At 42.9% G+C, this 13,059-nt stretch overlaps 1 protein-coding gene across 2 annotated transcripts in view; it reads right to left on the minus strand.

The window, feature by feature from the left end:
* Positions 1 to 12,650, minus strand: part of gpr158b (G protein-coupled receptor 158b) — an 85,484-nt gene extending 72,834 nt beyond the window's left edge. Inside the window, exons 1-3 of one of the 2 annotated variants that reach the window (XM_082513377.1) lie at positions 12,572 to 12,633; positions 11,399 to 12,481; positions 4,726 to 4,831 (exon numbers count right to left, since the gene is read on the minus strand). In XM_082513377.1, the coding sequence (XP_082369503.1) occupies positions 4,726 to 4,831; positions 11,399 to 12,255 (963 nt within the window). In that variant the 5' untranslated portion in view covers positions 12,256 to 12,481; positions 12,572 to 12,633. Of the gene's footprint in view, positions 1 to 4,725; positions 4,832 to 11,398 lie in introns of both variants that reach the window. The other variant, XM_082513376.1, reaches the window with a different exon arrangement.
* Positions 12,651 to 13,059: the final 409 nt, after the last annotated feature.

Raw genomic sequence — 13,059 nt, forward strand, 5'->3', positions numbered from 1 at the left:
TTCCAAACATTCTGGAGGAGACACGATGCTCCATCACATTACAAGAGACTGTTTCATTATTATGGTTTCACTGTGAGACAAAGCCTCGGGGTATGTTTGTACTGGATGGGGGAAAGCAATGAGCCTCACATCAACTTTCCACAGCCCATTTCCCACAAAAATGTATTTAGCAGGATTTAGAAATGAACTGTTGTTTAATAGGGACACTGGGACAAAGAAGCACTTTCCCCTTGCTTGGTCCTTATTGTGATTGTGGTATAGCTGCTCAGACACTATATTAGCAGCCAGATCATTTTTGTTAAGGCTTAAGCCTGCACTCTTTTCGGGCTTTGATTTGAGCAAGAAAATTGAGGTAAAGTCCCCAAAGAACTACACCCAAATAGGAGTAATGGGCTGGCTGAATTGTGCTCGGCAATAAGCAATTAATTACATCAGGCAGGAGAAAAGAATGAAATGAAGAAATGAAATGAACGAGACACTGAGAAAGAAAGAAAAGGGCAGGGGTGAGAGTGAAACAAGAAACTGGACATGTCGCGTTGGAAATTGAAAACCGTAAGAAATTGCTATGAAATAGACACAAATGCACTGTTTGTAGTCATGTGCTGCCTCGCAGAGTGTTAAGTCAAAGACAAGCAACTTATATTCCCTAAGTGCTCAGTAGCGTTTAAAGACCAGCTAACAGCGTGCCGTTGGGTTATATTTACTGCAGAGTCCCTTTCCTTTGCTACCATGACAGCTCTATATCACAGTTTCACATGGTTCTCACGTCTCTTTATTTATCCTCAGCTATCTTTATTTATCTGACAGTCTGTGCATCGAACACCTTCAGGGGAAATCAAAATGCCACTGAGCATTTCTACATCAAAGATACATTAAGAAATATCTACAAAATGCTATAGAGGCATGCTAAAATGCTAAGCTTATAGCGTGCAGATTAAATATTAGTTTCTCTCTGAATATGCAGATAAAAGTGTGCAAGAGTCAAGATTTGTTGTACCAGATACACTATATTGCCAAAAGTATTCCCATGCCTGCCTTCACACGCATATGAGTGACATCCGATTCTTAATCTATAGCGTGTGTGGCTATAACACCTGAAAGTGTTCTGGGAAGGCACGAGGTTTAGGAGTGTGTTTATGGAAATGTTTGACTATTCTTCCAGACGTACATTTGAGGTCAGACAATGATCAGGACTCTGTGCAGGCCAGTCATGATCTTCTAGACATCCATGTCTTTATGGACCTTGCAATGTGCGCAGCCATGTTGGAAGAGGAAGGGGCCATTCCCAAACTGTTCCCACAAAGCTGGGAACATGAAATTGTCCAAAAATGTCTTAGTTTGAAGCATTAAGAGTTCCTTTGACTAGAACTAAGGGGTGAGCCCAGCTCCTAAAAATCAACCCCACACCATAAGCCCCACTCCACCAAGCTTTATACTTGGCACAACGCAGTCAGACCGTACCTTTCTCCTGGCAACCGCCACACTGCACTTGTCCATCAGATTGCCAGAGAAGCATAACCACTGCTCTAGGGTCCAGTGGTAGAGTGCTTTACATCACTGCATCCAACATTTGCATTGTGCTTGATGATGTAAAACTTGGATGTGGCTGCTTGGCCATGGAAACCTATTCCATGAAGCTCTCTACACACTGTTTTTGAGCTAAACTGAAGGCCGCGTGAAGTCTGGAGGTCTGTCACGATTGACTCTGCAGAAAGTTGGCAACCTCTATGTGTGTTAGCATTCCTAGCCACCGCTCTGTGATTTTTCCATGGGCTGCCACTTCGCAGCTGAGTTGCTGTTGTTTCCAATCAGCTTTACTTTGTTATACCAACACTAACAGTTGACTGTGGAATATTTAGTAGTGAGGATATTTCACGACTGGACTTGGTGCACAGGTTGCGTCCTATCACTGTACCAAGCTGGAATTCACTGAGCTCCTGAGAGCGACCCATTCTTTCACAAATGTTTGTAGAAGCAGTCTGCATGTCTAGGTGCTGGATTTTATACACCTGTGGCCATGGAAGTGATCGAATGCATGAATTCAGTGGTTTGGATGGGTGAGTGAATACTTGTGACAATATAGTGTAATTTATGCTAGACTCATTGGCTCCACACTGCCCTCCTTTTTAAAGTTCTCAGAGAGCAATCAGCTGTAGCGTGTCTAAATAAATGCTGTAAGAAAAGTCTGTTCCAATTGTGGATTTCATTACTCTATGAAATCATCCGTGGACAAGATGGATGATATTGTTTCTTGGTCAATATTTGCTCTCTCTATGAAAACATTTGCAATATAAAGTTTTAACTCTGTGCTGTTTGCCAGTGTCTTAATTTCTGCTCTCTAAGCTCCTCATTACATTTCAAACAACAAGAGAAAAACAGCACTGCGGATTCAAGATGGCACTGAATCACTGGCTGCCGCTCGGCCAAAAATATAGTGTGTGAAGGAAATTAATCATAGAAGCTGTGAGCTCTTCGATGGCCGTCTCAAACTGTCCCTCCATGACGTTTTAAGTCCAACTGTAGTGACAGCATTTTGAAAGAAAATGTTCTGAGCAAAAAAGTAAAAGTTTACAAGTGTGCAATGGCACTGTGACTTATTTTAACACAAACCAAAGCCACATGTGCACATATAAACAGGGCACACACCTAGCGTAATTCAAAGCATTTTGATGACAGTGATCAGACTCGGACAGCTTAGCCTTGTTATCCTTGGCAATTAAAAGGCTGCCAAACCTAAAGTCACAGCCACAAAACATATATAAAATATATAAAATATTAGAAGAATGCAAACATAGAGATCTGTCTCATCTGTATATCCCCCCCACCTACCCGCTCTAATGCTCCATGACAGACTGGTGATGAGTTGGGAGAGAAGCGCACGCAAACAAAGAGCATGGTCAATAATTCATCTCATCTTGCTGCAATCCATTACACTGCATTTATTATACATCATATGGGCAGCAACATGCCATGCACGCCCGAGCAGTCACTCTCCCATGTTGGAGTCAGACAGGCTCCCTGCAAAACATCACACGTTGGCACTGACACAAGCGAGATGGCAATTACAGAGGCAGGCCGCTCACGCGCACGCCGCACCCGGATGCTCAGACAGACACAAATACAAAACTACCTCATCGTTCTCTGTCTTTCTGACGCTTCAGAAAGAGACAAATGTGATGAATGTCTGCCGCCGGTTCTGTCACACCGGTCACACAGATGAGAATGCTTTAGTGTGGAGAAGGCGCACACATCGCAGACAGTCCTACAGAACTCTTAAGTCAGTAGGCGACAAGCTACTTTGTAAAATAATCAGTTTTGTTCCACTTATCCCTTATCTTGCCTCTACCATGACGTTCATTTTTGTTTGTTTGTTTATCCCTCAGCCTCCTAGTACAGCGGTCCCCAACCCCTGGGCCTCGGACCGGTACCGGTCCGTGAGTCGTTTGGTACCGGGCCGCGAGAGTTGAGGCTCCGGTGTGAAATGTATGGTTTTTATCGGTTTTCAGCGTTATTTTGTTATCGTTTTTATCATTAACTCGGTTTTCCTGGGTCTTTTCACGTGTGTTATGAATAAATCTTGTTTTTTTCGGTACTAGTTTTATTTTGTTGTATTTGTTGTATTTGTATTTCACAGACCTTAAAGGCCAGTCTGTGAAAATATTGTCGGGCATAAACCGGTCCGTGGCGCAAAAAAGGTTGGGGACCGCTGTCCTAGTAGATACACCTATGGTATCAATTTCAAAATCCTAGATGACTTCCTTGTCAAGTTATCCCAGTCAAGGTTTTAAGAAAACATGACCTCTGACCCATGACCTTGATGCTGAGGTCACTCAGATTTGGACTTGTCTGGGATTTTTAGCAGATGCACCTGTGGTGACAGTGTGAAAGTCCAGCATCCCTTTGTTGTCAAGTTCTTACACTGACAACTTGGGTGTCCATATTGCCGCCTGCCAACTATCCACCCAGCTGACAGGGTGACAACAATACCCCATCAGCCTGTTACTGCAGAAAGATGAAAAGGGATGTGCATCAAAGACAGTGTTTTTGCAAGTGCTGTACTCAAAATGTTTGGGCTCAATTAGGAACATGGTAGTGTGTAAAATCAGCCTTTTACTTATTGCTGTACGACGGCCAAGTATCATTCCCTTCAGCCTTATCTGCATCTTTTGGGTGGTGCAAACCTTCCTCTGCATCACTCTGATGTAGTTTGTTTGCGCCTCATGGTGAATAATCGAATGATGTCAGTACTTATACTTATGGAGAGGTATTAAACTGCAGTTAAAAACCTTTTTTAAAACATATAAATAGAAATATAGTATGCATGTTGCCTTGTTCATATTTCTCGTGTCCGAGAGAAGTTTCAAAGGAGGGCCAGCACAGAGCGGCATAAAACATCCATTCTGTACCACTCCTCACAGACAGTTTCACACATTTACAGGAACTGTGGCTGAGTGAATGGAGAACATTACTCTTCGGGTTTTGGTCAGTTATCTGATGCTCATACTGAGGACACATGATCAAAGGCAACCTGCGATGAGAGGAAAGGCAGCGAAGGCTCTGTGAAACAGCTCATTCAGGTCTATTATTAAATGGAACAGTTGAGTTATAAATAAATAAATAACTCAACTGTTGCATTCAAATTCAATGCAAGTACTTAGAAAAACAAATAGATTAACAAATAGGTGAATGTAACTCCAAAATTAAGAGAAGTAGCAGCAGACTCACCTCCATGCTGGTAAGATTACAGCGATGGGTCCCGCCGAACCAGCCACTGTTGGAGCACTGGTCAATGTCCACATCCTGCAGGTTCACGTCCACGCGGACAACGCCCCTGTCAGAGAGAAGGAAGCGGGGAAAGAGTCAGGACAAGAGTGCAGAAGAAAAGAGGGAAAGAGGGAGGTAGAAATATTGAGAGGAGTAAATAAAAGAAACAAATGAAATTGAAGAATCAAATGTGTTCAGCAGGAATGGAAGAAAAGTGAAACAGAACAGGAGGGAAGATGAAAACAAGCAGAAAGGAGGCACGTGGACTACACAGATGCAGGTGAGGTCAGAATGAAAGGGAAGAAAATTAAAAACAGGAAAGAAGAGCAATGCTCGGGGGAAGTGAGGTTAAAGGTTCAACAAGCAGGAGAAGGGAGGTGTAGCCGAACGGGAGGAATAGGAATAAATTGAAAGGGAGAAGAATTAAGAGTGATGGAGGTAAGTAATGAAAAAGAAGAGAGAGACAGAGGTAAGGAAAAAGAAGCAGGGTCAGATTCATAATGTGCCACTTTTCCTTCCAGACACTGAGAAATTAAAAAGTAACGCTTTTAGTGTCAAGACTGCATTGCCTGTTGCCTCCAATTTGAGAACGCTAGCTTTCATATTTTCTGAATTCGGTTTCTTTGTTCTTGTTGTGCGTTGAACACTTTCACAGATTTGTGTGGACCTTTTGGGTTGCTGGGAATCCTGTGCAGGATGCTGACTGCCTCGCTGCAGTTTAGCTAGAATCTGGTTGTCAGGCCATTTCACCTTGACTGATGGGCCTCATCATGTGCCTCATCAGCTCGGCTCACTACAAATACTGTATCCTGTCGCTTTATTTTCTGCTTGTTGAGCCGCAGACAAGTCAAAGACAAACAACTTTTGTTCCAGAAGATCATGGCTTTTCTTTCCTGTCAACAAATGCAACACGATGACTAATGCGATGAGTCGGCTGAAGCACGTTTGTGCCTAATAAGCGCATAAATCTGAATCGCAAAGTTGCCATGACAACATACTGATGTTTAAGAAGTTAACTAAGAATCATTAACACTAAACACAGTAGTTTAGGCTAATGGAAATATCAGCAGTTTTCTCATTTTGAGAACATTTTTCACCTGATGGTAACTCGAAATTAAAAATAAGAGGTCACCCAAGCTGCTATAAACAGCTTCTAGTTCCACGACAGCTGAGTGCTATAGTTTTTAAGCACATTTGTTGGACGGCTTTCAGCGGTGGATTATTGCACATTTGGTGCTGTAGTGAGCTTTGAGGAAGCAGGCTGGTATGTTATGAATAAAAGTAAACTACAATCTGATCCCATGCTTCCCTGTGCAAATGCCAGTGTAAAGTTTTTAAAGGCAGTATTTATGTGGGGTGTGTTCTCTGCTCCCGGCCGTGTTCACTATCAGATTCTGAGGATTTTCACACCAAAGGTGAGAAATACTCTTGTTTTCTTGCTGCGCCTGAGACCCGAACAAGTTCAATACACGGAGACTGCTGGCCTGTGCAGCAGTGAGCCACTACAGATTCAGACTGTGGAGTGAAGAAGGTTAAATAAACTGGTGAGGGATGTGACTGAAATACAGCACAGCCCGAGACTTCAGCTAAGTCAGTGTAGCCCACAGTGAATAGATATCTTTGTTTATGACTCTCTATCTCCCTTTTATCATGCACACTTATAAATAATGCCTGGTTTTCTTTTATTAAACCTTTTATTAAACCTCGCTGTCAATTCCTCCACTCCTTTGTGGTGAAGTGGTGCCTGACACCTGTTACCTCCCTCCCCCATCTGCCTGGTGGGAAGTGGAACAAACAACCGCAGAGAGAGGCTTTGGCTACCACCTCTACTCGAGTATACAAGAAAGAAAAAGAAGCAAATGTGTTTACGCCTGTATGTGTTTGTGTGCACTCGAGTCCTTTACGCAGGTCAAGGCTTGGTGGAAAGCAGAAGTAAAAACTGAGAGATGTGAAAGAGCTTGGATCTGTGTTAACATGAGGCACAAATTTCTTAGAGTGAGAGAAACATCAGGACAAGCACTGCATGGGGGTACAATTTGATCATTTCTGCTACAACATAACAAATGATTGTGAAGACAAATGTACGCCTCGGCCTGAGTACCACTAAAAGAGTGATTCTTTACATTTACACAGCACAGATGGTCCTTTATTTCTCTGGGATGATTTATTCTTCCTCCTCTCACTAGCAATCCATCAAAACCATTTAGCCACCCATTAAGGCTTCATGATAACCATCAGTCACTTCCAAGCTATTTACAAAGTGCTGCTCTATACTGCTTAAATTCTGATTTCATAAATCCAGCTTCACAGCGACCCTTCCAATGAAATTATTTCAGATTAGGCTTAGGTGAGCAATAGATGGATAAGCTGCTCTCAGGTCCTGTGTCAGGTCTTTGACGGACTTTTTCCTGTTTCTTGTGGAGATGACTTGCAGATTCTGTCTGCTGTAGACAGTTTTTTAGGCCTGCCACATCTTCTTTTCTCCTCCACTTGTCTGGTTTCCTCAATTTTTTTAAAAACACACCGCACACAATGTGGAGATATGCCAATTTTCCAGCTATTAGTGCTGCAGGAATCATCGTTTTGGTGCCAAAGGTATGATTTTATGTCCATCAAAATGTGTTATCTTTGCTATTTTCTGTAGATTCAGGTAAAGAAGCTGGAAAATGTATGTGTTTGTCATAGTCAGTGGAAGCAGACTGTGTGGAGTGTGAATAGTGGACCCAAACGCAGACACAACATGTCTGGAACATGGAACGTAACTTGATTTAACAAAAGGTGAGCTGTTTAATAAGGCTGATGAAAAGGTACAAACGAAGGGCAAGGCAAACTGATGCAAAACTAAACATTAACCTAAACTGAGTAAACTGAAATAGAACATGAAAAACCCTGACATGAACATGAATACATGAAACCTGGAAGCATGGCGTGAAACAACAGACGACCTGACAATGAAACATGACAGCAGAACACGAAACACAGGGGAACACAGCTTATACAAATGAACATGACGCCACAGGGGAAGCAAAACTAAACACACTGAACATGGAACACATGACTTTCAAAATAAAACAGGAAACATAATGGGATGTAGACATGAAACACAGGGTGAGTGAGACATAAACACAAGGGGCAAAGACACGAGGGGAATCTGATAAACACTGAACTATAACAGGGCAACCAAGGCAAAACAGAAAGAGCTTAAGATAACTAAATGAACTTAAACATAAACCATAAACCGTCAAAATACACTGAAACTCAAAGCACCGAGTTAAAAGACCCAGGATCGTGACAGTGTTGCAACAGGCTACGGGTAAGAAAGTGCCTAAAGACAAAATTTAAAATAGGTGCTTTGCTAAGTTGTCTGCTGTGTGTGGTTCATTCCTTGAGTTAGGTGCCTTTTCTATGCTTGAATTAATTTTTGCTTGAAAAAGTGGTCAGGTACGAGGGCTGAAAAAGAAGCTAATGTCCAGAGAAAAACAAAAAGACCTTCAAAAGCACGAAGAGCTACGCTCAAGGCCACTTTAGAAAATTACAAGAACATCTGGCTCATTGGAAGCAAAATATAAACAAAGGAAAGGCGTCACAAGACTTTTGCACAGTACTACAAACTAGAGACGGTGGTTATGCAATGACATTATCTGTGCTGTTGTGTTGATGACAAATAGCGAAAGTGAAAACTGAGAGAAAGTCTTTATTTTTGTTTTTCTGACAGATTTGCACATGATCATTTATATCTATGTGAGCTACAATTCAGTGCCGCTCTTTTCTGAAGCGAAACAACTTCGGTTATGGTTTCTATAAAAGAAAGAAGAACATGAAATGCTTCCAGAGGTATAGTATCTTATAGCATTTCCTTATAATGACACAATATCTTTTTTACCATCCTATATAAAAGTGCTGGAGGTGAGGCTGCTGGATTCTTGTCGGGATTGAATTATTTTATTCTGGTTTTCATTTACACATGTCAAACTTTTGCTTCTTCCATGTGAAAGGCAGAGCTGGAGCTTAGTCTGAAAGACAGACAAAAATCATTGGAAAGAGCCTCTCTCCTCCCCTCATTACCTCACAAATTTACATCAGACTCAAATAATAATAATAAGAAAGAGCAACAAGGTTTCTTTGACACAGAAAGTAGAAGACATGGAGGCTCTGGCTTATCATCTCCACTACTTTATGCATTTCTGTCCAGAGCCAACAAACTTTCTATTTTTAGAAATGCCATCGCAGGAGTGAGATGAGTCGAAGAAACAGCATAGCACAACTCGCATTACAGAACATAGAGGGAGGAGAAAAACATCATGAATCTGGTTGTGTACTTGCAGCCAATATTTATCCTCAGTTACAGACTGTATTTCTCTGAGATACACACTCAGGTTTTAAACATCCACTTTATTATTTTCCCTCTTAACTTGACATTTCCCTTGGCTCCCTTTGCTGACTCCACAGTCAATTTTGACAAATGCCAAACTATATTACTAAAAGTACGGCAGTTATTTCTTGATCTTGGAAACTGGAAAGCTCTGGGGGTAAAAATACTAAGTGGACCCTGAGTTTTGACTTTTTCAAAATCGCTATTTCTGAGGTCTTGACTAATTTTAATCCTTACCTTTACATCAACCCCCCCTAACAGTGCATACCTCATAGTTTCCATCTCTTCATTACAGAGTTTCTCTATAATCCAGCATCCCCTCTATATTCATATGAAACATCACAAATGGGATTCAGTATCTGACTTGCCTTCTTCTAAATGTCACAAATCACAGTGACTTGTAAAATGTCACAATCATTTAAACTCACTCAAAACCCTCTTGGCTGGGCTGGAATAGGCAATTGATTTAATTATGAATTCATTCACTGAACTGATTTAATCACACTTAACATTTTCCAGACGCCTTAGGCCACTGACACAAGCACATCTCCCATCTTTCTCAACTAGTTAAACATCCTCATCATGACAAGTTGATGGTTTAAAACGGGCAATATCCCGGACATGACTCGAATCCTTTTTTGGAGATGAACAATCCAACGCAGGCAGACTGAGTCATTACAGCAAGCTGAAGCTACCCTATAAGACAGATGCTTAACTTTCAAGCAGCTCTAACAAACATCTCTGGAAATTTGAGGTAATCTGAAAGTGTGGACCATGTTGATGCTGATAGAAATTCATTGTGTAATAAGAATCAGCCATCTTCAGATCCTGCACAGAGATGATAGCTGTACAATTCTCTAAAAAGCCAGAAGAAGCCCTCATCACATCGTAACACTGTCCCTGGAGCAGGTAGTGATGCAGCATTTTGCTCAGGGACACATCACCGGGGTGGATGCATGCCAGGGTGAGGGCCGAATCACAAACACAACACTGCTGCCTATAAACCACGAGCACTGTGCATCACAGTGTCATTCCAATTTAATTAGTCTTGCTTATTATGTAGTGACAGTGTAGGGGTATTTTACATGTGTAGGTGAATCTGTGTCTGTGCATATACACTTGTGGATCTTTATATTGAAGATGGCAGAAGTTTCATGTGATGATGTCAGCGGATATAACACCAATGCCTGTGAGCCAAAAGCTCAGGCTTCAGGTCGACTGAACACCTTTTTGGGGAGTTTTTCTCCCTACTCTTCACCTTGAATGACATCAGTCCAAGACGATGTCCTTAACACGGGCATCTCAGGGACAAAGATCTTGCTAAGTTACAGCAACCATCCACCTGGTTTTCAAACCTTCTGTTCATGAGGGAAAACCTATCAGAAGAAAGGAAGCAGATGAACTAAAGGGCTTCACCAAAGCCCAGAACAGGATAAATAAGGATTATTTTGAACTGTGAATCATGGAAAGCTAGAGTCCAAAATAAAAATGCAAAGCTAGAGTTAGTACAAAACTAAGTAAGTAAGTAAGAGTAAGAGTTGGATGTGTGTGTATTTACCCCAAGCTTACCCTTGTTGTAAACGTTCTTTTTTTCCTCTCTTAAAAGATATTTATCATCTTTAATTGTATTTTTTTCTCACATGTTATCTCACATTAGCGACACTGAGTGTGTGAGTGATACACTGACTTATGCACTGCAACTTAGACTGATGTAAGGGTGAAGTGCACCTGGACCTCTGAGTGGTTTCATCTTGTAGTAGAGATTTCATTGTTTATTCATGGCTTCATTGATCTTCTCAGGACACTCTTGGACCGCAGCCTTGAAATACGAGAGCTTTAGGTGTTTTGATGCACCTAAATGTTACCCACAAACACGCACGCGTGCACACTTCTATAGATATCCTCACTTACGAGCACTGCGTAAAGCCTGCAGAATTCATTAGAGTGCTGGCTGCAGCAGGGCTGCATGCCTGTGCCTTGACAGGTGAGTGAAATGTCTAGATAGATCTGTCAAGGTTCTTTTTAACTGTCTGCTTCTATTACAGCAGTAGGTGGATCCATATTTACATGAAGTCTCACAGAGGTTATTGTCAATTAAATGCTGTTAAAGCATTTCAATAGCTGACGCTGATTATCTGATTAACTTTAATTATTAATAAAATATAAAGAAATAGATACTTTAACATGTGTGAGCTGTAATAGAACATTAAAACATATTTTTCTACATTTTAAGGACAAAAAAGTGACACTTTTCAGTCTCACCTGAACTCTGGCGCTGAGTTGCTCTTAAGTCCATAGAAGGCTGCAGACAGGGTGAGCAGCCAATAGGGCACAAACGTTCCGTGTTCACACTCCAGGTATGGCGCAGACCACTTAATTTGGTTTTTGTCCAGGAGATAAGTGCCAGTCTTGGAGCCCGATGCCTCCGTGATTCTTCTGTGCATGTGTGGTCTCCTGCCGTCCCTGAACTCATTAAACCAGTCAGTCTCCGGACTCCTGCCCTTGAGGTGACGGTGCGCAGAGCCGGATAGGTCCTGTAGTACCACTTCATTCTCGGTTCTCGTCGCCTGGAGGAAAACGTGGGGCCCTGGCGTCAGCGCATCCGTGTGCAAGGTCACCACTGCCCTGTGGATTTTAGGATCCCCTTCGAGGATGCTTTGAACCAGCGCGTGGTACCAGTGGATGTCCCTCCGCAGGGTTTGCTCCCGGGACCTGTTGGCTTGCAGGATCATATTCAGGAAGTTTGTGGCGTGCGCTACAGTGTCCAGAATGCTGTGGAGGGAATAGTGGGAGGCGACGTGGAGGCCGCCTCGCAGGCTGCTCAGCTCGTACCTCCGCGAACAGTTGACCTGTCTAAGCGCCGAAGAGTCCCCGGTGTGCAAGAAAGCGGTCACCACCCTGGGCAGGTCCTCCTCGATTTTGTGCGCCACCACCGTGCGCTCGGTGGCTGGTACTGGGTAATAGGTCGGATGGTGGGGTGGCTCCCTGTTGATATTTTGGGTGCTGAAGACTGGTGGGCTCTTATCGTCGCGGTCATTGTCAGACCACTCCACATAACCGTAGTTTGAACCCCAAACGAGCCCTGTTTGCAGGAGCAACGGGACGACTAGGAGAGCCATGGTTCGTTGTCACAGGCACAGAGCAGACACCGCGTGGACTTGGCAAAGTGTGGCGAGCATCACCAAAGCCACTCTATATCTTCTGCCGCTTCAGGAGATCAGAAACACTTTCAAACACACGCCCGAGGATGTCCTGGATTTCATACCTACGACCAAGCATAAAACGGCAAACGATTTCCTCTTGTCATCTTTGCATCTTTCAGAGAGAGCACACTTTTCCTCTCTTCTGTTAAAAAAAACACACAGTGTGATCTAAACAGCTGCACAGACACGAACCAGCTTCCTAACTCATGAGAAAACCACACGGACTCCTCACCAGCCCGCAATCCAGGGGAGTGCTCGGGTTCTCCTTCTGTTTTTACTCCCGCTCGGAGAAATCCAGGAGAAGAATGACAAGGGAGAGAGCAAATTGTACTCGAAGTTCCGTCCCTCCCAATAAAACCCTAATAGGCCACCTCGAGAGTCGCCCACCGGCGTGTGTGCTGGTTTCTCATTGCCGGTCTGTCTGAGGTGGGCGGAGCGTGGGAACGACGAGAGCTGTCCGGTGCTGAAAGTAGCGCCCGTAGGAAGAAAAGCGAGGGAGGCTGTGGTGATGAAGAGGAGCCCTGAGTAATGAAGACGAAGGAGCAATCTGGCAACTAGATTTACTTTGCAAATGAAAAAAAGAAAGAAAAACGACTGCGTGAGTGAGTGAGAGAAAGAGGGGCGGGGGAGGGGGGCTCACATATAGTTTAAACTGTGATTAATTATATATAGACAAAATGTCCAAAACTGTGTATAAAGTAGAACATCACACACATTACA

This window comes from Aulonocara stuartgranti, assembly GCF_965226115.1.
Source record: "Aulonocara stuartgranti genome assembly, chromosome: 18".
NCBI classification, from domain to species: Eukaryota; Metazoa; Chordata; class Actinopteri; order Cichliformes; family Cichlidae; genus Aulonocara; species Aulonocara stuartgranti.